The sequence below is a fragment of the Mobula birostris genome, chromosome 12, assembly GCF_030028105.1.
Source record: "Mobula birostris isolate sMobBir1 chromosome 12, sMobBir1.hap1, whole genome shotgun sequence".
Classification (NCBI taxonomy): domain Eukaryota; kingdom Metazoa; phylum Chordata; class Chondrichthyes; order Myliobatiformes; family Myliobatidae; genus Mobula; species Mobula birostris.
The window spans coordinates 77,987,448-78,011,572 of NC_092381.1; the positions used below are offsets into that span (position 1 = coordinate 77,987,448).

Consider the following 24,125-nt stretch of genomic DNA (forward strand, 5'->3'; position numbering starts at 1 on the left):
GGTTTTTAGAAGCTTCCCATTCCTCTAACTTCCCACTATGTTTTGCTATATTGTATGTCCTCTCTTTTGCTTTAATGCTGCCTTTGACTTCTATTGTCAGCTTTCACAGTTTCATCACCCTCCCTTTAGAGTACCTCTTTTTTGTGATTAATTGATCTACACCTTCTGAATTGCTCCCAGAAGCTCTAGCCATTACTATTCTGCTGTCATCCCTGCTAGTGTCCCCGTAGCATCAACTTTGGCCAGCTCCTCTCTCATGCCTCTGTAGAACACTTTACTCCACTAGTACATCTGATTTCAGCTGCTCCCTCTCAAACGGGAGGGATGAATTCTATCACATCATAATCACTGACTCCTCAGGGTTCCTTTACCTCAAGCTCTCTGATCAAATCTGGTTCATTACACACAGCAGTTATCATACCAAGCTGCGACACACCTGGATGGGATAGTTTATTGTGCATTGATAAAACCTGATTAAGGCTGCTGTCTGGGATACATTTATGAGGTACAGTCATTGGTGTCAGTGTATGAACAGAGTATGAAGAAATGTTGCATTCAGATATTGTTGCTCTGTGTCTAAAGCTGATGCTGTAAGTTAGCTTTTAGAAATGTTATAAAATGAAGTTGTTTGTAATAATTAGCAAGGTAATCAATTTAGATATATGCAATTGTTTTAATGTGGATTCGTGTTTCAAGGACATTCACAATGGCACATTGTTGATAACCCCAGTAATTTCTAGAATAATTCCTTACTGAATTGAACAGACTTTTCTTGAAGTACTTGACCTAACCAGCTGCTTAAGTCAACAGAACTGTGAAGCAATTCCCAATTCCATCATGGGAATTTTCTGTTATTAAGATGTAGTAGATTGAATTTAATGGGTTTTGCTGGGAGTCTTGCAGGGAACTGCTGGTATTTACCCTTGTAAGGGCTGACAATTTTGAGACATATGGGAATGTAGAAGCCTTGAACCTGCTGGCTGAGCTGCACCACCCTGGATTTTAAAGTCAAAGTCAAACACGTGTTTATTGCTGTATGCACAAGTACATGTATTTACTTGTGCATACCCATGGCAGCTTCATAGGCACATAGTACCATTTAAGCAGCATTCAGAAAGAAAGCATTACAAACGTATACAACTTTTACAATAATCATAATAATAAGTACTTTATTGATCCTGAGTGGGGAAATTATTTTGTTCCAGCAGCAACATTTAAAAACACACTTAGCAATAATAATAAATAATAAGTATAATAATATTAACTAATAATAAAGTGCAAAATAATGTACACAATAATTTACCAATGTGCAATAATGTGTAATACGGTGCAATAATAATGTGTGAACTTATAAAACAGAGACTAGTGTGCCATGATGTGTGTTCTCTCGTCGCACAAAGATGAACTGTTGTATATGCTTATTGCATTTGATCAGAAAGATTTTCTGTAATGATTCTTATGAGAGTGGAGCAGAATGATGGACACAATTAAAATAAAATTAAGGTCCATTTTAGTGTAAACTAGTCATTGTGTTGCTTAACTTTAGTGGTTCTGGTATTGCTGGTTGGTTCAAGAACCAAATGGTTGAAGAGAAGTAGCTTGCCTCGAAACTAGTGCTATGGGACTTCAGTCTTCTACACCTCCTTCCCACAAATTGGGGAGACTACTTTTTGAACTCTCCAATCCAGTGCCAGTTTGGATTTAGTGGATGAAGTGTGAGACCATTTCATCACTGTGAAGATTTCACACCTGTGAACAAGATGAGAAGACAAGATACGTTTTCTGTTTAAAAATAAAAGCAGATGGTGCTGGAAGCACTTGGTAGGTCAGGCAGCCTTTGTGGAAAGAACAATGGTGAACTCCAAGTCAAAAACCTTTCATCAAAACTTCTTTTAGTCTTTGACCTGGTGTGACGAATAACTATTAATGTTTGATTTGCAGTCTGTTGAATTCTATTATGCAGCTAGGCTGGGCATTACTTGAGGCTAGATGTGAAGATCAAATATTTAATTAATGTCACCTAAGAAAAGATGCAAAAGAGATTTATAAGAATGGACCCGAAAGAGAAATCACTCCCTTCAGAAACCTGAGATTTTATAAATGTGTGTGTCAATCGTGAATAGATGTAATGGAAATCTTTTTTACCAGTAGTGTTATGCTGTAGTTGCAGATTTGAGATAATCTGCAAAAAATACAACTTTTATTACGTACAAGTGATGAGTTGAAAAACACTTCTTGATATGCAGATTGAAATGCAATTACCTGGTAAATGCTTTAAAGAAAGCATCATTACAGGCCTGAAATCAAAGTGTTCTGGGACACATTATAACAAATGGGGTTCTTCTATGCTGTCTCATTCCAATGTGCTAAACACATCAGGAATGAAGGTAAACATGGACTTCTGTCAGCAACTTCATAACATGGTTATAGACTTAAGCAGGTCAACTGCTCTTTCATATTGAGCGGCTTTGGATATTAATGCATATTTATATTTTGTAGTTTTTTGATTTTTGTACTGGAGATATTGAAGTCACTGACCTTTGATCTGTGGTTGTTTTCTTCTGAAAGGGGAACATTTGGGAACAAATTCTACGAATACCCTTCATCCTGGAGATGATCAACACTGTGCCCTTTATCATCACAGTAAGTATATCTCTGACATCAAATATTAAGTTGGGCCTAGCTGGCAGGAATTATTGAAACAAAATCATTCAGGTGTGAGGAACGTATTGAACAGATTGCTTATGACTTTCAATGGGGCTGTTTTTCAATAATATGCATTTTGATAGTTTTATATAAAAGCTTTGCTGCTTATTACTGAAAAATTGTATAAAGGTCACACTTGACTGCTCAAAGATGTATTTTATAGCATTTCACGGAAATTTAATTAAATCTGCATTGCATGTCTTGTTGTGTTCTCCCTCTAATTCAAGAATTAAGCAAGTTAGTACTGGGTAGGCTTCAAATATCCATTGAATTTGCACACAATGATTGTGAGTCAATGCAAAATAAGGTGACAAGTGTTCTTTTTGTTTTCATTATGAAAAATATGTCCTGTGTTTGCTAAGCAGAATTCAGATTTACTTTCAGCTGCATAAAACTGTCAATAAATTTAATTAAAACATTGATATTATCAATGTACTTAAATGTGACAACAAAATTATACTACAGCTTTCTGTACCTTATTAAGCTCAACTGGTACTTACACCATACTTTAATTATATTAGTTTAGTAAAGAAGTAATGTAAAATAAAAGGGGGTAAGACTCACCTTTGGGAGAAAAAATATTTCTCGCCTCAGTCTTAAATAAGCACCCCTTTATTCTGCAATTATGCCTTCTGATCTGAAATTCTTCTATGAGAAAAATCAACCTCCCAGCGTTTACCCCCATCAAGCCTCTTGATATCAATTGTACCTTAAATAAGATTGGCACTCATTCTTCTGAACTCTAGTGAGGAGAGATGAACTCTATTGAGCCTTTCCTCGTAAGGCAACCTCTCCATACTTGTGCATCCTATAAACCCTCCTTTGAACTGCTTCTGTTGATATATCTTTCCTAAAATAAGGGAATCAAACATATTCAATATATTAGGTCTCATGAGTACCTTGTGCAGTTTTTATGGAGGGACCATACTGAATGATGTAGTCAGAGGATTGTACTTGGTATTCAAGAGATATTACTGACATCTACAGCATTAATATAAGTGTTCTCCAATTTATGTTTATTATTCTCCAGATCAGTAGAATCTTTTGGCTTCATCTTACTGGCTACTCTTAAGTGATCTTTGCAAGTCAATGTACAAACTAGAATGAAAATAGAGCATAGAACAGTACAGCACAGTATGGACCTTTTGACCCAGAAGTTGTGCCGACCTACATAAACCTGCTCCATGATTAATTTAGCCCCTTCCTCCTACATGGGCCATAACCCTACATTTTTCTTTCATCCATGTGCTTATCTAAGAGCCTCTTAAATATATCATAAACACAAGAGATTCTTCAGATGCAGGAAATCCAGAGCAACATGCACAAATTGGTTGAAGAAGTCAGCAGGTCAGGCAGCATCTAGGGAAATGAATAAACAGTCAATGTTTTGTGCCCAGAACCTTCACCAGGACTGGAAAGGGGGAGAAGCCAGAATAAGAAGATGGGGGAAGGGCAAGGAATACAAGCCAGAAGATGATAGATGAAAATAGGTGGGTAGGGTAGGGGGATGAAGTAAGAAGCTGAGAAGTAATGGGTAGAAATGTTAAAATGTTGGATAAGAAGGAATTTGATAGAGGAGAGCCAACCATGGGAGAAAGGGAAGGAGGAGGGGCATCAAGTGACAAGAAGAGGTAAGAGGTGGGGCCAGAGTAGGGGATTCAAGAAGGAGGAAGGTGAAGAGGAAAAGTCACCAAAAGTTAGAGAAATCGACGTTCATGCCATAAGGTTGGAGGCTATCCAGATGGAGTGAGGTGTTGCTCCTCCTACCTGAGTGTTGCCTCATCATGCAGTAGAGGAGGCCATGGATTAACATGTCAAAATGGGAATAGGGTTTGGAATTGAAATGGTTGGTCACCAGGAAATCCTGCTTTTTGTGAATGGACCATAGGTACTCGACAAAGTGGTCCCCAATCTACGGCTGGTCTCAACGTAGAGGAGGCTGCATCGGGAACACCAGGTACAGTAGACAACCCTGACAGATTCAGGCTGGGAGGACTGTTTGGGATTCTCATTGGGGGTGAGGAATAAAGACGTATTTGCTGGTAGGATCCCAATGGTCGTAGGATCCTTAAATGTATTAGCCTAAACCACTGCAACTGGCAGTGCATTCCAGGCATTTATCATTCTCTATTTAAAAAAGAACGATCTCCCCTGAACTTGCTTCCATTCAATTAACCATTGACCCTTGAAAAAAAAGATGCTGACTGTCCACTCTATGCTCTTATCATCTTATGGTATACATCTCTATCAAGTCAACTCCTTCACTCCAAGAGGTGCCAGGTTGGGTAAAGAAACCCCTCAATTATTGTAGTTGTGTATCACAAGAGTGGCAAGTAAAAGGTATTGCATGGTTTATTCTTGTAATTTTTTTTAAATATTAGGAATCACTTTTATTTTGGTGTTAAAAACATATCCTCCTTCACCTCAAGGAGAAAAACACTATCTTGCTCAACCTTTCCATATAAGACATTTTCTCTCTTCTAGGTAGAATTCTCCTCTGCACCCTTCTCTAAAGCTTCCAAATCCTTCATTTTAATGAGGTGATTAGAAATGAACACAATATTCCAAGTGTGGCCTAAGCAGAATTTTATAGAGCAGTAACATTATCTTGCAGACCTTGAACTACCATATGCCTTCTTAACCCTCAGTCCTCCCCATCAACTTGTGCAACAACTTTGAGGGATAACTGGACTTGGAACACACATTGTAAGAATCCTGTCATTAACCTTGTATTCTGCCTTCAAGTTCACCTTCCAAAGTGCACACTATTCTATACATGCAAAACTGCCTGACCCTTTCCATGGCAGATCTTTCATCTAGGTTGTAAAGTACTGAACGGGTGTCAGTCCAATTTAGTTGCAAAGTGGTCATGCAGTCACTCATAGTTTATTTTTCATAATAGATGTAGTCTTTAGAAACAGAATAACCTTTTGTCATTTCTGTGGGCCTGACCATGTCATAGTCTAAATTCAGATCCACCAAGGCTGCACCAGTCATCTGCTAACGTGCTACCTTTCTAGAGTAGGGTACAGATGAGAAAGATGGAGGAGATTTCCCTATTAATAAAAACAGATAGTCATTTCAAAAATAATCTGGTATTTTGCAAACCTAAACTGATATTGTACTCGAATATAACAATCTTCAGATGAGGAGAAAAACATCTATTTTAATTAACACACATCAAAGTTGCTGGTGAACGCAGCAGGCCAGGCAGCATCTGTAGGAAGAGGTGCAGTCGACGTTTCAGGCCTTATGTCTTGATGAAGGGTCTCGGCCTGAAACGTCGACTGCACCTCTTCCTACAGATGCTGCCTGGCCTGCTGCGTCCACCAGCAACTTTGATGTGTGTTGCTTGAATTTCCAGCATCTGCAGAATTCCTGTTGTTTGCGTTTAAATTCACTACTGCGAAGCCTCTTCCGGTGATGCCTACACCGAAGAAGTTTAGATCCTCTCTTCGACGGGAGTTCAGTGAAACCATCTCTCACTGCTCCCCATCTGTAATTTCTTCGGCTCTTCAACTTTTCGACCACAGTCCTGACGAAGGGTCTCGGCCTGAAACGTCGACTGCACCTCTTCCTACAGATGCTGCTTGGCCTGCTGCGTTCACTAGCAACTTTGATGTGTGTTGCTTGAATTTCCAGCATCTGCAGAATTCCTGTTGTTTTTATTTTAATTAATGTTAAAGTCAAAAATATTTATATCCTTTATTTTCAGCACTTTATGTATCTGCTTCTCTGGAAATATGAAAATGAAAACAGATTTATTTGTCTGATCTTTGGAATGTCCAAATACATCTTACATTTGAAGTGAAGCCTTACATTTGTGAGAATTTTTGTGTAGCAATATCCCACAGTAACAATGTATTGAAATTACTTGTGTGTAAGTAATTACATTATCTATTCCACTTGCTTCAGACTCTTCCTATTTACATCCATGACATGTCATGTGCTCTGTATCTCTTCAACTATTTTCGGTTCACTGGTCCTGTTCGCCTCATTTTCACTATTGATCTCCAGTCCCAAGACACTTCTATTCCCAAGACACTTCTATTCCCACATCAGGAAGGCCCTAAAGTTCTTTACTTCTTTCTAAACAACAGACCTAACCAGTTCCTTTTCTCCACCACCTCCTCTGTCTGGCAGAACTGGTCCTCACTCTCAACAATTTCTCTTTTGTCTCCTCCCCTTTCTCCAGACTTGAGGGGTAGCCATAAGCCCCAGCTATCCGTGCCTTTTCGTTGATTATGTGGAACATTCTATGTTCCAAATCTACTCTGGTAATGTTCCCTAACTCTTTCTGTGCTACATTGATGACTGACTGCATTGGTGCTGCTTCCTGAACCCATGCTGAGTTTGTCCATTTCATTAACTTTGCCGCCAATTTCCACCCCGTCCTCAGATTTACTTGGTCCAACTCTGACACCTCTCTCCTGTTCCTCGATCTCTCTCTGTCTCCTAATACCTTTTATATGCCTACTGACTCTCACAGCTATCTTGACTATACCTCTTCGTACCCTGTCACTTGTAAAAATGCAATTTCCTTTTTTTCAGTTCCCAGTCTTCAGTGCATTTGTTTTCAGCCTGAGACTTCTAGTACCTCCTTCTTCAAAAAATGGGGTTTCCTGCATATTCACCCTCACCCCCACCTCCCCACGGCCATGATAGGGATAGGGTTCCCCTTGTCCTTGCATACCACCGCATGAGTCTCTGCATCCAGCACATCATTCTCCGTAGCTAATCCCATCTTCAACGGATCCTACCACTAAACACATCTTTCCCTCTCCTGCTCTCTGCTTTCCACAGATTTCAATCTATCCATTGCTCCTTTGTCCATTCATCCCTCCCCACTGATCTTCCTCCTGGCATTTATCTCTTCACTTAGTCCATCACCATTACTCAGGGCCTCGAACAGTCTTCCCAGGTGAGGCAACAATTCACCAGCAAGTCTGTTTGGATCAGCTACTGTATCCACTGCTCCTGGAGTGGTTTCTATATCAGTGAAACCTGATGTAGATTGGGTTGGGACGTCTTTATCAAGGACCTTCACTTTGTCCACAGCTACAGATAGGATTTCCCAATGGCCCCACATTTTAATTCTATTGCTAATTTCCATTCCAATATTTCAGTCCATGGCCGCTTCTCTATCACGATGAGGTCCCTTTCAGGTTCAAGGAGCAACACCTTATATTCCATCTGGGCATCCTTCAACCTGATGGCATGCAAACCGATTTCTCTAACTTCTGGTAATTCCTCCCCCACCCCCTTTCTCGCTTTTTCCATTCTCTATTCTGGCTTCTCTCTAACGCTTTCCCTTAACATTACCTGGCTATCACCTCCCTCTGGTGCCCCTCCTCCTTCCCTTTCTCCCACTGTCCACTCTCCTCTCCTACCAGATTCCTTCGTCAGCCCTTTACTTTTCCATCTATCACTTCCTAGCTTCTCACTTCATTCCCTTTCCCCCACCAACGCACTCACTTGGCTTCAACCATCATCTGCCAGCTTGTACTCCTTATCCTGCCTCCATCTTCTCATTCTGGCTTCTTACCCCTTCCTTTCCAGTCCTGATGCAAGGACTCTGGTCTGAAATGTCAACTGTTTATTCCTCTTCATTGATGCTGATGGATCTACAGATTTCCAGCATTTTGTGTGTGTGTGTGTGTGTGTGTGTGTGTGTGTTGCTTTGGATTTCCACCATCTTCTTAATCTTTTGTGTTTATATTATGATATTTTTAAAATATTTTATTTAAAATTTCTCTGAAATTACATTCAAATAAATGATTCCTTTTCAGATATTTTGGTCGCCTTTAAGAAATTTATTCATCCCAGTGTTTCTGAACTGCTGGTTAGCCAAGCATGCCCTGGAGAATATGATTGTGAGTATGACAAATTTCAAGGGAAGGAAATAGCTTTTAAGTTCCTCAGTGAGTCTTGAAACGCAAAAATTGCATGAAACATTTTAATTTAATCCAATCACAAGAATTCAGAAATCTGTAGGTTACTAACAATAAGTATCTCACAATTGAAGAATTTTCTAATTTAAGAAAACATTGGCTATTTCAGTAAGTAATTGTAAGTAACTCGTGAAATCTGTTGATAAATACACCCATGTTGTTCGTACCTCATCTTGTTTTCGGAAAGTTATTGCAAGTAGTAAGCCTCAATATGTCATCAACACACACAAGTTGTCTTTCAAAAATAAAAAGAATGAAACAAAACATCCTTTTCATTTTTGAAAGGTAAGTTGTGTGCTTTTTGCATATTTAGATTAAAATAGATTATTGGCTTTTATTTTGATTGTTCTTAAATGTTTGTATTCATTTAGAATGATCTCCACAGAGCAATTCAACGAACCCAGTCAGCAATGTTTAACCAGGTTCTAATTCTTATATCAACTTTATTGTGCCTCATTTTTACTTGGTAAGCAATTCTGAATTGGTCCAGAAAGAGATTGTTATGTGATTTAAACATGTTTTCCTACATTTTAAAAAAACGTAATTAAAGCCAAAAATATTCAATTCACCTACTTGAACTTGATAAATAATTCTCTTTCAATAATGTGTGTGATATAATTTTTCTTAGTCTATATTATGAATACTGTTTCTACTTATGACTACACTTTCTGCAATTAATTGTCTTAACAATGGAGCAAGAATGCCATAGTTTATAGGAATAGTGACACTATTTTGCAATGCTGCTTTAGTAGCTTTGGATTTTATGAGCTTGGATTTTGAAAATGTAAAGCTTCAAGAATTAACTTACACGCTGTATTTGAATACAAATCCCTTCTACGTCATCAAAGATGTGTCTTAGTTTTCAAGTCAGTTCCTGCTTGTTTAGTTTCTAACTCTGATTATCATTAATTCAAAATGTATTATCCTGATGTGTGTTGCTTAGTCTCCACTTTCCTGAAGCTTTATCCATGCTTGGAGCAATCTTTGTTCATTTTAGTAGAGACAGAAACATATGTTTGACTTTGTGCACTGATTATGAATAAAAGGTCATTGTTGCATTTTGTACCCTGATTGAAATACAGCACATTTGCAATTGTTGTTGTATATGCATACGTATTGCAGGCAAACAACAATTGAATTCCCACCTCTTAAACTTTTCATGTATGTAGACCAGGGCATTTTGTCAATACCTTGATTTGCTTTTCGACTGCAATAGATTGACATATTTACAAAATTAGATCAAAGTTCACGGAAGACCAAATTAAATGTATATTAGTCAAAAGTTTTCTAAAATCATTTACTAAGATACAATATAAAATCAATCAGGTGTGCCATTTGCTAATTATAAGTTTTTCTTTATTATGGATGAAGTTCAGAATTACTTCATGTACTGTAAAAATTGAATGTGTTCTGAATTTTGAACAGAGATTAATCAATTTCATACGAGTATTGAAAATGCACAATGGGATCCATAATGATTTAATACTTAACCAAGTCCAGCTTATTAAATAGAACAGGAAGAGAAAATTTTCAGTTCATGGAACGATAATGTTAGAATTATGGAGATTGCAAACTGCATTATGTGGATTAGGTAATGAGTAATTCCAAAGAAAAAGAAAATATTTTCTCTTGGAATGGAGCAAATGTTTAAATGAACTGCAAATGTTTTTGGCAAAGTAGTTGAAGAGAATCCCTGAATTCTATGTCAATTGATGCATAGAGAGCAACTGATAAGGCTTCATGGAAGATTACTTTAAAATGTAGGAACTTGGTAAACAGACACATTTTTGGCAAAAGTAGGAATTTAGTTGAAAACAGGGAATAAAAATCTGGAATGAAGTAAATGATAAAATTTCACAGTCTAGCTGTGTCTCAACCAACCTACTCCTTGGAATAGGATTGGCGGCTGCACTGTGCTGTTCACTTTAAGGGAGATTAGCCATGATTTCAGATGCACCTATTATATTAAACCTTAAAAAAAACATGGCAGGAAAATTGGAAAGGAAAATATAACTAAGCAAAATAATGGTAGACCCATTACAAAATTCATTTAGGTTGAGTTGAAAGAAGTAAAACACATTGTCTGGTTTTCTATCAGAGATACAAAATTTGAACGTGATAAGTATTACTGCAAGCATATGGAATCCTAGTTAGACATTGTTTAATTTTATTTTTTCACAATATAATTTTTAATCCCATTATAGAAGGAAGTAATGGTCTTTGAGAAAGTCTAGTAATGAAATCCAGGATAGGATCTGGAATGAAGGAATTAGTTATCAGTGTTATTTTCTTGAAGCTGAATATGATTAGCATTAAACTGCAAGAGAGATTAAAATAGACGAAATAATTCACATTATTGATGGAAACATCTGATGGAAGTCTAAAGCTAATGAAAATTTTGATTAAATAGCTTGATAAAAATCTCAAAAGTAAAATACAGGATACCCTCTATAGTACAGTAATATATGTATATATTTAAGAGTGCTATGTACAGTGAGGTAATAAGAAAGATTGAGGATTATATGGAGTTTTCAAAGGATAATGGCCTATTCCTGATCCCACAGTCATGTAAGATAAGCTATTGGGTGATTAAATGGAAAAGAGTTATTTGTAATTTTCAGAAAATATTTAGAAACTTCTGCCAATTACAAATATTTAATGTCCTAGAAATGATGCTGGAAAGTTACAGCTTTCTGGTAATGTTCTGGAAAGCTGGGTTTTTTAAAATCATTTCTCCCATTGCTCACTCTAATAGCTTATACTTTAATGGCTTCTGCCTGAATAGAAAATATTTAGAACAGCATTTTTTTCTCTCTACGAGCATCCCAAACCTGAAAGTGAAAATGAAAAGAATAGCTAATTTCCTTTGTATCCACTTTTGAAAACTTCTCAAAACACATGAGTCCAAGACGAAACTCTAAAATTGATTTGTAGTCAAATGGAAGATGGTTGGAAAAATTTGAATCACAAAAGTTGTTGTGAAAATTATGGCAAGAAAGGCCAAATACCTTAAATAAAGATCTAGGAGAAATAGCTGATATACATACCTACAATCAAAGTTGGTCTTGGGTACAGAGAAGAATATTAATTAACAGAATGTGTGCCACAACTCGCTAAGGAAGTTGTTAAAAACCACAAAATTAAGAGGATTATCCTCAGCTCTTGTTCCCACACAACTGAATTATTCTTGTTCAGATCGTTAGATCTTATTGTGAGAACTGGAAATCAACATAGCAATGTGAACAGCAATAAAAAAAAATCAACTGAATCATCAACAGAATTGGGGGAAAATATACCATATAATAATTTTAGTCCAGGATATTTAAGAAAAAAGATTTGGAGGCTTTTATTAAGTAATTAAAAATAACTGCTCAATGATAGAAGATAGTAATAATCAAAGCATGACAAAGTTATTAGAAGATACCTGCAGAATGATTGGGAAATTTTTAAAGCGAACATATACATTTCTAACAAAGCAAGCTTGTTATGTGCATGATGAGATTTCTGGCTGAGCACAACTTAAATTGAATATTTGTTATAAAGGTGTCCCCCGCTTCCCGAAGGTTCGCTTTACAAAACCTCACTGTTACGAAAGACCTACATTAGTACCCTATTTTTGCTTTCAGAAGGTGTTTTCACTGTTACGAAAAAAAAATTCAGCGCACGAAGAAATCACCGCGCGATAAAAGGCAGCGCGCCCCGAGCAGCTGCTCTCCCCCAGATTCTTGCCGGCATTGCTTAAGCATGAGCCTGTGAGCAGCCGTTTGCCAGATGAGTTCTATGGTATCGGAAAAGCCTGAAAGAGCTCGTAAGGGTGTTACACTTACAGTAAAACTAGACATAATTAAGCGTTTTGATCATGGTGAACGATGTAAGGACAACGTGAGTTTGGCTTGTGGAAGTTGACGAAGATGATGTTGAAGAGGTTTTGGCATCCCATCACCAAGAACTGACAAATGAAGAGCTGATGCAATTGGGAGAAGAAAAGGATAACAATCGAAACCGAATGAGTAATGATAAAATACGACTTTAATTTTGAAAGGGTACGTCTGTTTAGGGGATATTTGCAAGATGGTTTGAGTCCTTATTAAAGAACTATGTGATAGAAAAATATGGGAGGCTCAGGAGTCAAGCAAGGAGCCATATCAGCCACAGCAGACGACGAACCTCGACCTTCGACATCGAGGCGGGCAGTCATTGGAAAAGATGAGCTGCCTGCTCTAGTGGAAACAGGCGACGAGATGACACCCCAGTGTCCCACCACTCCAACCCCCAGGCCACGGACAGATACCGATTTGCGGAGAATGCAAAGGTAGCTGGGAGGCACACAGCACATCTTTAAGAAAAAAGCCGAAATAAACATGCTAATTAATTAGGTGCCGCCGACATGTAATTGTCGGCCCAGAGTAGAGACGATGCAATCGGAAATCGGCACTGATCTGGGCCGAAAATTATGGGCGGCACCTAATTAATTAGCATGTTTGTTTCGGCTTTTTTCTTAAAGATGTGCTGTGCACCTCCCGGCTACCGCTGAACCCCTGTGTTCTTCGTGGCAATGTATCGCTCATCGGTCTGGAGGGTGGGGGGCCACTGCACCACCCAACCTCCAACGACTCAGTCTAACACACCATCATCAGTGTGCTCAGCGCTGTCCCGATTCCCGTAAGTGATACTACACTGTACATACATTATTTCTACTTTATATCGGCTGTGTATTTTTACGTGTTATTTGGTATGGTTTGGCAACTTCATAGCTTAAAGATTACTGGAGAGCACTTGCGCGTGTTTTTGCCAACAGCGCTTGCGTGAGATTTTCGCTATGGAGAACAGTTCAGTAATGATTGTGGAAAAGTATTTCTACTTTATATAGGCTGTGTATTTATCATATCATTCCTGCTTTTACTATATGTTATTGTTATTTTATGTTTTATGTGTTATTTGGCATGATTTGGTAGGATATTTTTGGGTCTGCGAACGCTCACAAAATTTTCCCATATAAATAAATGGTAATTGCTTCTTTGCTTTACGACATTTGGGCTTACGAACCGTTTCATAGGAACGCTCTACCTTCGGATGGCGGGAGAAACCTGTATTTGATGTGTCGGGCTTGGTGGCGCAATAATATCTGCGCCGGATTCTGGAGCGAAGGTTCCCGAGTTCAAATCCAAGTCGGATTAAGCATCGAGCTATCAACTCGGCCTCATAAAAACAAGAATAGCTTGCTGCGGAAGCAGCGTCATGACGGTGCCCCGATAACTCCACTGCCGAGTTAAGGGTTCTTCTTCTCCTTCTTCTCCTTCTTCTCCTTCTTCTTCTTCTTCTTCTTCTTCTTCTTCTTCTTCTTCTTCCTCCTCCTTTCATGAGAAATATCTAGTTGGGGTTTCATAGATATGGGGATTAAAAACAAATTAATGTGCGATTCTAATTAATGGTCTACAATAATTCATATGGAAAAAATTGTACACAATAAAATTCAAACAAGCAAACAGATTTTGATGTTTTCCCTTTTAAAATCTTATGCAAACCCAATTTACTGCATGTCTGTGCCCAGCTCAATGTAGATCAGTAAAGTCAACAATATCTCAAAGTCAATGGGGTCAAAGAATAATATGCATATCTGAAGTTGCTCTGAAGCATATAATTGACTTTGAATATGCTCCAAGCCATTATGGGCCTGCTGTCTCAGGGCATCCCATGCCAGTTTTGGAATCAGGATGTTATTTTAGTTACTATACAAACTGAGGACAGCGATGAAAACATTCTTGCAGAGACTCCTCAATCATAACCTCAAGCTGAAGCAAAGCAAGTGTACTTTGCAGAAGGAAAGTCTACCTTGGCCTAAAGAAGAATTAAAAAGGTCTGTACCCAGTATTAAAGGCAATAGCATTTGTACTTAACAAAAATCATTACAGAGCTAAGATCATTGCTGGGTGTGCTACAATAGCTTGCTGGGATTTTACCGCAGTTGTTCCCACTGCCAATACCTCCCTTAAAATTGCTAAGGGAGGGTGAATGCTAACATTGGTATGAGGATAAGGACGTGACAAATTTAAAATGAGTGCCAGCAGTAATTCAAACTGTAGCAGAGGAATGGTCATTGCATATAAAAGATGCAAGTCAGGAAAGGGTGAATGTGAAGTTTCTCATCCACTGTCAAATTGTGAGTAGAATATTGTCCTGTTGAACAATCAGAAGCATTGGAATCATTGGAGTCTTGGTTCATTTCTGACACCTCCCTCCCGTTTCTCAATCTCTCTGTCTCTGGAGACAAACTGTCAATTGACAACTTTGATGAACCTACCAATTCCTACAGTTATCCTGACTATACCTATTCCCACCCTGTCTCCTGTAAAATTGCTATACCTTTTTCTCAGTTCCTTCGTTTCCACTGCATCTGTTCTCAGGATGCAGCTTTCCCTTCCAGGACATCAGAGATATTCTTCTTCTTCAAGGAACAGGACTTCCCTTCCTCCACTATTGATGCTGCCCTCACCCCCATCTCCTCCAATTCCAGAACATGCACACTCACCCCATCTTCCTGCTGCCTTATCAGTGATAGAGTTTCTCTTGTCTTTACCTGCCACCCCATGAGCCTCCGCATCCAATGCATCCTCTGCAACCTCCGCCATCTCCAAAGGGATCCTACTACCAAACATATCTTTACCTCCCCCCCCCCCCGTTTTCTGCAGGGATTGCCTCCTCCATGATTCCATTGCCCATTCATCCCTCCCTATTAATCTCCCTCCCAGCAAATATCCCTGCAATTGAACCGAAGTGCTACACCTGCCCATTCAGCACCTTCTTCAACTCTGTTCAGGGCCCTAAATAGTCCTTCCAGGTAAGGCAACACTTCACCTGCAAATCTGCTGGGGTTGTCTATTGTGTCCAGTGTTCCTGATGTGGCCTTTTTTACATCAGTGAGACCCATTGTAATTTGATGGATCATTTTGTCGAGCACCTTTGCTCCATCCACCAAAAGCAGAACTTCCCAGTGGCCAAACATCTTAATTCTGATTCCCATTCCCATCCCAACATATCCATGGCCTCCTCTCGTGACATGATCAGACCACCCTCAGGATGGAGGAGAAACACAATATATTCTGTTTGGGTAGACTCCAACCTGACAGCATGAATATCGATTTGTCCTTTTGGTAAAAAAAATCTCTCTCTTGTCCCTCTTCTGTTCCTCCTCTAGCCTCTTATCTCTTCTCACCTGCCTATTACATCCCCCTAGGTCCATTTCTTTATGGTCCACTCTCCTCTTCTATTCAGCTTCCTTCCTCTCCTGTCCTTCACCTTTCCCACCTACCTGGCTTTACTTACCATCGTCTAGACATCCTCCTCCTGCTTCTCCCACTTTTTTTATTCTGGCATCTTCCTCCTTCTTTTCCCATCCTGAAGGAGGATCTCAGCCCAAAACAGTAACTGTTTATACATTAACATTGTTGCTCCCTGACCTGCTCAGTTCCTCCAGCATTTTGTGTCAGTTGCATTGAAGTCATTGATCATCAACTTTGATGTGGCTCATCTTCACACAATTCCTCTCAGAGTCGCCTTTATATTAGCGATGGATCATACGCTCTTGACCATTTTTAGATTAGTCAGCTACTCCCACAATAATATCATGGAACTAACATGAACAAAGTGTGCTACCCATCCACTATCATAACAGTAAAGATTATGGTACATAACCACTTGATGCTTGCGTGAGAATATCTTATGAAAAGGTCATGGTGATCTCGTATACAAGATACTTAAGCTGCTAGCAATTTCATATTGGTGGATGAAGAGACTACAAAGGACTTCCAAAGAATCTGTAATTGAGTCGTAAATTTATGACTTGGGTAGACCAAACCTGAGAGTGAAAACAGTCAGCCCTTTCATTGGAGGAGTTATGAATTGTCCATAAATCAGTTATGTATTAGGTAGGTTGCTTTTAAATCACTGGAGCCATCCATATTCCAGGCATGTACATCAGGTAGGCTAGGAGATTGCATTTCTAATCAGTTGCTTTGAACTTGGAGCTACACACTCCACTGACTCATGACCTTCAACAGCTTATTCCTCTTAAAAGTGAGAGTCATCAAGTTCAAACCAAACCCTAACTCGACTGAATAGATATCAACTCTTCTAATGATATTTACAGGTTCCAACTATAACTGCTGAGCACATAAAAGCCCTCCCACAACAAAAATCAACACTAAGCCTTAAGTTGTATTAGCATTAAAAGAGATGATACAGAATGTGGAATTTCTTCCACATTCCCCATGTAGTTTCTGGCTACCCTCTGCCCTTTGAGTCACCGTATTAATATTTTCTGTGAAGTCAGTTAATATTCCAATAGCTTCACAGGTGTATATTTTAATGCATAGAACTTGTGTATAGGTTGTTGGCTGTCATGATACCTAAATTACAGTTCCAGTAGTAAGAATGTGGAAATACATTATTGATATACATAAATATTTTGAATTTTACAAGGATTGATAGTAAAATATAATCTTGGCTTGGGAGTATTTTGATTACTCCTGAACCTGAACTTTTAAAAATAGATGTGATGTTTTCAATTATTCAACTAATGTATAAAGAATATTGCTGTGATTATTTTGTGAACAAGATGGTAATAAATCAGGATAGGAATCTGTCAGATATTTATGGCTGATACTTAACCACAGATTATGTATCAAAATTTAACTGTTTTTGAAATTTGATAAGTAGATTTAGATTATGCTCATGTTTTAACTGCATTTTAGTTGCTCCAATCATTCCATTTAGTTGTCTTCCCTGTTTTTCCTTACTTTCCTATTCCGTCCTTGATTCTCTCATTATTTCTTCCTTATTGCCTAACACCACCACTTCCTTTTATATTACCGTATTCCCTGCTCCTGTTTGGTTATTCTAGGTATACTTTCTATTATATTACCTTATTTATTTTATAATACCTTATCCCCTGCCTGTCTTTAATTTTATTTCTTAACATTTTTCCATTCAAATATCAGTAGTAACTCTCCAGCCGTGAGTTTGTTTTTCATGAACTTGAGTTGTTTTCGCTGTAAATGATAACATCTGTTTTCTTTTATGCTTCAGAGACCAACTTAACTGAATACTTTGTATTTAATCCTTTGAGGCTTCTTCCCTTCTATGCATGATTGTACATCTAGGTGACAGCTAGATAATAAATCAAAAATGAATCTACAGTTATCAATATGCCATAAAAACGATTTACATTCAGGTGTTTAAATTCATGCTTGTACATTGAATGATATATATGGTTTAAGTGTCAGTCATATCTCAAGAAGAACCATTTGAAACTTGAAGGACGCATACAGACAAATGTTTATTTCTTAATGTGGAATAATGAAGAAAACTTTTTTGATAAATATGAGAATGTGGAATTACTACCCCAGGGAGTGGCTGAAGTCAATATATTTAAGGGAAACAGAAGAAGGAGAAAAGGATAGTTTTAAATAAGAAATTACTAGAGCAGGCTTGAGTAGAGTAGAAGTAGTTTTAAAGGTTGGTTGAATTTAATGCCATTCTTTTACGTACATATTCTGAGTATGAGTATAACTAGCACACATATGTATACCCATTTCTAGGCTTGCTGAAATGTCCATAAAGCGAACAACCCAGATTTTTGCCTTCTGTTCCAGCCCAGTCTGGACTTCAATCAACCTCCTCACCTGCGTACCCAACCCTCCTGCATGGCAGGGGTTTATTCTGGAAATTGAGGTCGCTGTCTCTCCTGTACTCCTGCCATTATAAATATGGGTATTGGTGTCAATATCTCTAGTATTTGACATGGGAGTTTCAGCATTTCAAAGTGGATGTACAAGTTTTACCACATCACACTATTGCTCATGCAAAAGGCTGTGCTTGTTTTCTTTTGTGCACTTATGCAGATTGAAGTCCTTACTATTCTTGTAAAAACAAAATCAATTTTGTTACTTCTTAGAATAAAATTCATTTCTTTAAATTTCTTTCTGCTGGCTACAGTTGGGTTGTTAAGCTAAGCCCATATGGGTCTCTATGAGGACATAATTGGAGGCTCTTGGCCACAGAGGTTTCCATCAGAGTCAGTGACCTTCCCAGAGCCATGATGCATGCTTTCACCTCAGACATGAATTGCCATTTCAAACAGTCTCAGAATATCAATCACTAAGAGTGTTGGAAATTGACTGAGAAACTTACTTTGGTTTAATATTTATAATATAAACAAGACCATTTCTGACTCTCATGCATTGATTTTCCTCAGCATGACAAATTCTGATTATAACTGTAATCAGAAAACTCTCAGGAGAGGCTTTTAAAACTGAAAATGTAACGCAATCCTCCAATTTTTTTGATAAAATCCAGCAGAAAGCAAGTCTTTTAAAACCAGCAACAAGCAAACCAGTGCATATTATTACTTAATGTTCTTAGGCCTCCTTATTTTCAGAAGCTTTGTAACGATGAAAATGGTTATCTTGTGCAATCAATAGAAAGTAGTTAATGTATCACAACAGACTCTGAATATTTAGGATAGTCAAGTCAGACTGAAGAATCTGATGAATCATCTTATTGGAGAGAACAGAGTTTTGATCAGATCAATGGCTCTCATCGGAACTAAGTTATAAATGATATGAGTTGCAAATTGCAGAGAAAGGGGAGGGGGGTTGATGAGTACAGAAGAGAAAATTTGCGGCTGAGTGCTGGGGAAAGAGGCTAAGTGACACAAGTAGTGGTGGTAAGCTGCACTCTCCATGCTCTCCTTGAACGCTAACTACAGCTGACTAACCTGTACCTCTGTGTTCATGCTTGCATGTTTTGTGCATTGCTCCATTCCGAATTTAAAGGCCCTGGAGTAAATGGTTACCTATTTTCTTAAAGAGTTGATTGAAGAAAATTAATTAAGTATTTTTCCAATTTAAGTGATGTTAGTCTTGTTGACTTTCAGAGTTGAATTTATCAATAGAAACTGCTACGCCTGGAACACTTTAAAAAATAGATTTCAGTTGTCAATATAGTTTCCTGAATCCCTCTATAAGATTAGTCTTTTGTATTCCTTTATTCTCTTCCAGTCATCAACAGTGGAACCAGTAAAAATACTGATATGTGCATAATGAACATTACTGTGATATAGTACACAGGGGTTAATTGTACCAGACGCTTGAGGGAATAAACGTGAATAGCTGGAACTCTGGTCTGTCAACATTGGAGGAAAACTTTGAGTGATTTTTTCCCTCTTATTTACTTCAACAGCTGTGTAGTTATGATTAGCAGAGAGACAAAATGACCTTTTGGCTCTTGGCAAAAAATCTATGGACAACAGAAAACTGAAATATACTGGCAATAGGAACTTATGCAAAATTTTTCAATAACCTTTTCAACTAGAGCTGGCAACCGAAACTGACAGATACCTTCAAATTGGTGACATTCTATTGTGTTGCTTCTTGACAATTTTACTGGCAATGGACTGCCATGTATGTTTATGAGCCAGAGAGTGCAGAACTCTTCATTAGGAAACTAATTTTGCAACTGTAACTAGTAGCTTGGTCAAACTGTGTTTTATGGATGACCTTAATGGAAAAGAGGGTAGGTGAGATGGTGAGAGTGTGTAGTATTGAGGCTATGGCTGCTCTGGGACACTGGACAATACCCCTGTCTCCCACTCCACCCGTTTCTCCCCGTCACTTTCAATATGGCTTTAACTACAGTCCTCCTGGAGTTGCAGCACTAGGGCTGTAACCCGAATCTAGGAAGCTGGATTAGAGTACCCATTTCAGATTCTCAATATGAGATTCTGCAGATGCTGGAAATCTTGAGCAAGAGACAGAAAATGCTGGAGGAACTCAGCAAGTCAGGCAGCATCTGTGAAGGTGAATAAATAGTGAATGGTTCAGGCAGAAACCACTCATCAGAGCTGGAAAGGAAGAAGGCAGACACCAGAATATGAAGCAATACACACACAAAGTGCTGAAGCATCTATGGAAAAGAGTAAACAGTCTTTTTACTCTTTTGGGCTGAGACACTTCATCTGGACTGGAAAGGAAGGGGAGAAGTCAGAATAAGAAGGTGGGAAGAGGGGAGGAATGTGAAGGTAGGCGTAGGGGAATGAGTACAAATCGGCGGGTGTTTGGTGAGACCAGATAAGGAGGAAGGTGGATGGGGGGGTGGGGTGGGTTGGCAGTTTCTGGAAGTAACTAGCTGGGAGGGAATATGTGGAAGAGATAAAGAGCTGAAAAAGAAGGAATCTGATGAGAGATGACTACGGACCATGGAAGGAAAGGAGGGTGGAGGGGAACCAGAGGCAGGTGATGTGCAGGTGAGAAAAAGAGAAATGGTGAGAAGGTAACCAGAATAGGAAAAAGTAAAAAAGAGAAAGAGGAAGAGATTAATAGAAGTTGGAGAATGTCACCAGGTTGGAGGTGACCTAGATGGAATATGAAGCATTGCTCCTCCAACCTCAGTTTGGCCTCATCATGGCTGTATAGGAGGCCATGGATAGGTGTGTCAGAATGGGAATGAATTTGAATTTACTTTATTTCTTGCATCCTTCACATACATAAGGAGTAAACATCGTTGTTACTTCATTTTCTAAATGTGAAATTTATAGTAATTTGTAATAATTAGCATGTACAACAGGACAGTCAATATAACATAGAAATACAATTGTGTCAGCGTGAACTAATCAGTCTCATGGCCTGGTGGAAGAAGCTGTCCCGGAGCCTGTTGGAGCTGCATTACCGTTTCTCAGATGGTAGCAGCTAGAACAATTTGTGGCTGGGGTGAATCGGGTCCCCAGTGATCCTTTGGGACCTTTTAGGTTGAATTGAAATATGTGGCCACCTGTGGATCCAAATACCTTCAACCTGGAGATCCTGCCTCTTATGCTGGACAGAGCGAAGGTATTTGGATCTCCCACTTCAAGATTTTTAAGTATCTAATAATTATAAGTAGTTTTACAAGGGCTCCTTGGAGAATCAATTAGTCAAATGCTAAATTGATGCCAAAGTTGCCATGGAGTTCATTCATTTTGCCCCTGTTTGCAGGGGTTCCCAACCCTGTTTTATGTCATGTACCCTTACCATTAACTGAAGGGTCTGTGGACCCCAAGTTGGGATCCCCTGGTTATTGGTTGTAATTAGTTGGATCCATGTTGTTTGGCCAAAATCAATCTCAACTGTGGTGAGCAGGTTATCGGCAAACAGTAGGCTAGCAAATTTTAGAGGCTCCGCCTCTACTTCTGGCAGTTTCCACTCCATCATATTATTCTTCCTTTCCATTTCTCCACTTGAATTAAAAGGTGACTTAAGTGACTTAATCTGCAATGAAATTACTTGCAATTCTACTTTCTGTCAATACAATTGGATATACATCTCCTGTACGCTCACTTTAAGAGGAAGAAGGTGGCCACTGAGTGTACGTTCATGGTCTTCTGCTGCTGTAACACATCAACTTCAAAGTGCAAAGTGCTGTGCATTCAATAATCAGAATCAGAATCAGGTTTGTTATCACCGACATGTGACGTGAGATTTGTTAATTCAGCAGCAGTTGTTCAATGCAATACATAATCACGGACTGCACGGCGTCTTTGGGCAAGACGAGGGGAGGTGGTGTCTGCCTACTGATCAACACTGCGTGGTGCTCGGACATAGTGGCACTGACAAGCTCCTGCAGCCCGGACCTGGAACACCTGTCGGCGAAGTGTCATCCCTACTATCTGCCACGGGAATTCACCTCGGTCATACTGACAGCGGTCTACATTCCCCCCCAGGCGGATGTGGAGTGTGCTTGGAACATACTGTATGCCAACATCAGTGAACTTGAGACCAGGTATCCAGAGGTTTTGCTCATTACAGCCGGGGGCTTTAACCAGGCCAACCTCAGAAAGGCGCTGCCAAAGTTATACCAACATGTCTCCTGCCCCACTAGAGGCCCGAATATACTTGACCACTGCTACACAGCAGTCAAAGATGCCTACCGTTCCGTCCCACGACCTCACTTCAGAAAATCGGACCATCAGGCCGTACTCCTCCTCCCGGCTTACAAACAGAAACTGAAGCGGGAGGTCATGGTGTCAAAAGTAGTGTCGCGTTGGACAGAGGAAACGGATGAGGTCCTCCGTGACAGCTTTGAATCGGTGGACTGGATAGTATTCAAGGACTCGGCAGCTAACCTTGATGAGTATGCTTCAGCTGCCACGGACTTTATCTGGAAATGCATGGAGGACTGTGTGTCTCACAAGATGATCCGGGTATTCCCTAACCGGAGACCTTGGATGAATTATGAGGTCAAGTCCCTTTTAAAGGCTAGAGCTGCAGCTTTTAGGTCTGGGGATACCAGTTGCTACACGGAATCCAGGTGTGAACTCCGGAAAGCCATTAAGGGTGCCAAAAGGCAATATCGAGCCAAGTTGGAAGCCCAGGCTAACCAAAGGGATGCCAGTAGACTATGGCAGGGTCTAAATGAGGTCACTGGGCACAAAGAAAAGGCTGGGAGTATCAAAAACTGTGACGCTTCTCTTCCTGACAAACTTAACGTATTCTACGCAAGATTCGAACCGAAGAGGAGCATCCCGCTCCCTCCGGATGAACCGGACCTGGTGGCATCGACATTCATCGTCACTGAGGAGGACGTTAGAAGGGCCTTCATGAAGATAAATCCAAGGAAGGCGACGGGCCCAGATGACATCCCACGACGGGATCTCCGGGCCTGTGCAAGCTTCAACTGCTCATTGCTTCAGTCTAAGATCCCCACGTGTTTTAAGAAGGCAACGATAATCCCAGTGCCTAAGAAGAGCAAGGTGGCATGCCTGAATGACTATCGACCTGTTGTTCTGACATCAATTGCTATGAAGTGCTTCGAGAGATTGGTTATGGCACACATCAACCACAGCCTACCGGTCAACCTCGACGCTTTGCAATTCGCCTACCAGAGCAACAGGTCAATGGCAGATGCCATCTCTCTGGCCCTATGTTCCTACTTAGAACACCTGGAGAATAAAGATGCATACATAAGGCTCCTTTTCATTGACTACAGCTCTGCCTTTAATACCATCATTCCAAATAAACTGATTCCTAAGCTCCGGAACCTGGGCCTTAGCACTCAAATCTGCAGCTGGATCTCCAACTTCCTCACAGACAGGACCCAGGCTCTATAAATAGGGGACAAGCTCTCCTCTACAAACACTCTGAGCACCGGTGCCCCACAAGGCTGTGTACTCAGCCCCCTGCTGTACTCACTGTACACCCATGATTGTGTAGCCAAGTTTCCATCAAACTCAATGTATAAGTTTGCTGATGACACAACAATTGTAGGTCGTATCTTGGGTAATGATGTGTTTGAGTACAGAGAGGAAATTAAGAACCTGGTGGCATGGTGCGAAGACAATAACCTATCCCTCAACGTCAGCAAGATGAAGGAATTGGTTGTTGACTTAAGAAAGAGTAGTGGACTGCATGACCCAATTTACATCGGTGGTGCGCAAGT

At 39.6% G+C, this 24,125-nt stretch overlaps 1 protein-coding gene across 3 annotated transcripts in view; it reads left to right on the forward strand.

The window, feature by feature from the left end:
• The window catches only part of kcnt2a (potassium channel, subfamily T, member 2a), a 976,808-nt gene that overhangs the window by 404,974 nt on the left and 547,709 nt on the right, over positions 1 to 24,125 (forward strand). For all 3 annotated transcript variants that reach the window (XM_072274729.1, XM_072274730.1, XM_072274731.1), the window contains exons 6-8: positions 2,569 to 2,643; positions 8,496 to 8,579; positions 9,029 to 9,123. In XM_072274729.1, coding sequence (XP_072130830.1) covers positions 2,569 to 2,643; positions 8,496 to 8,579; positions 9,029 to 9,123 — 254 coding nt within the window. The remainder of the gene's footprint in view (positions 1 to 2,568; positions 2,644 to 8,495; positions 8,580 to 9,028; positions 9,124 to 24,125) is intronic.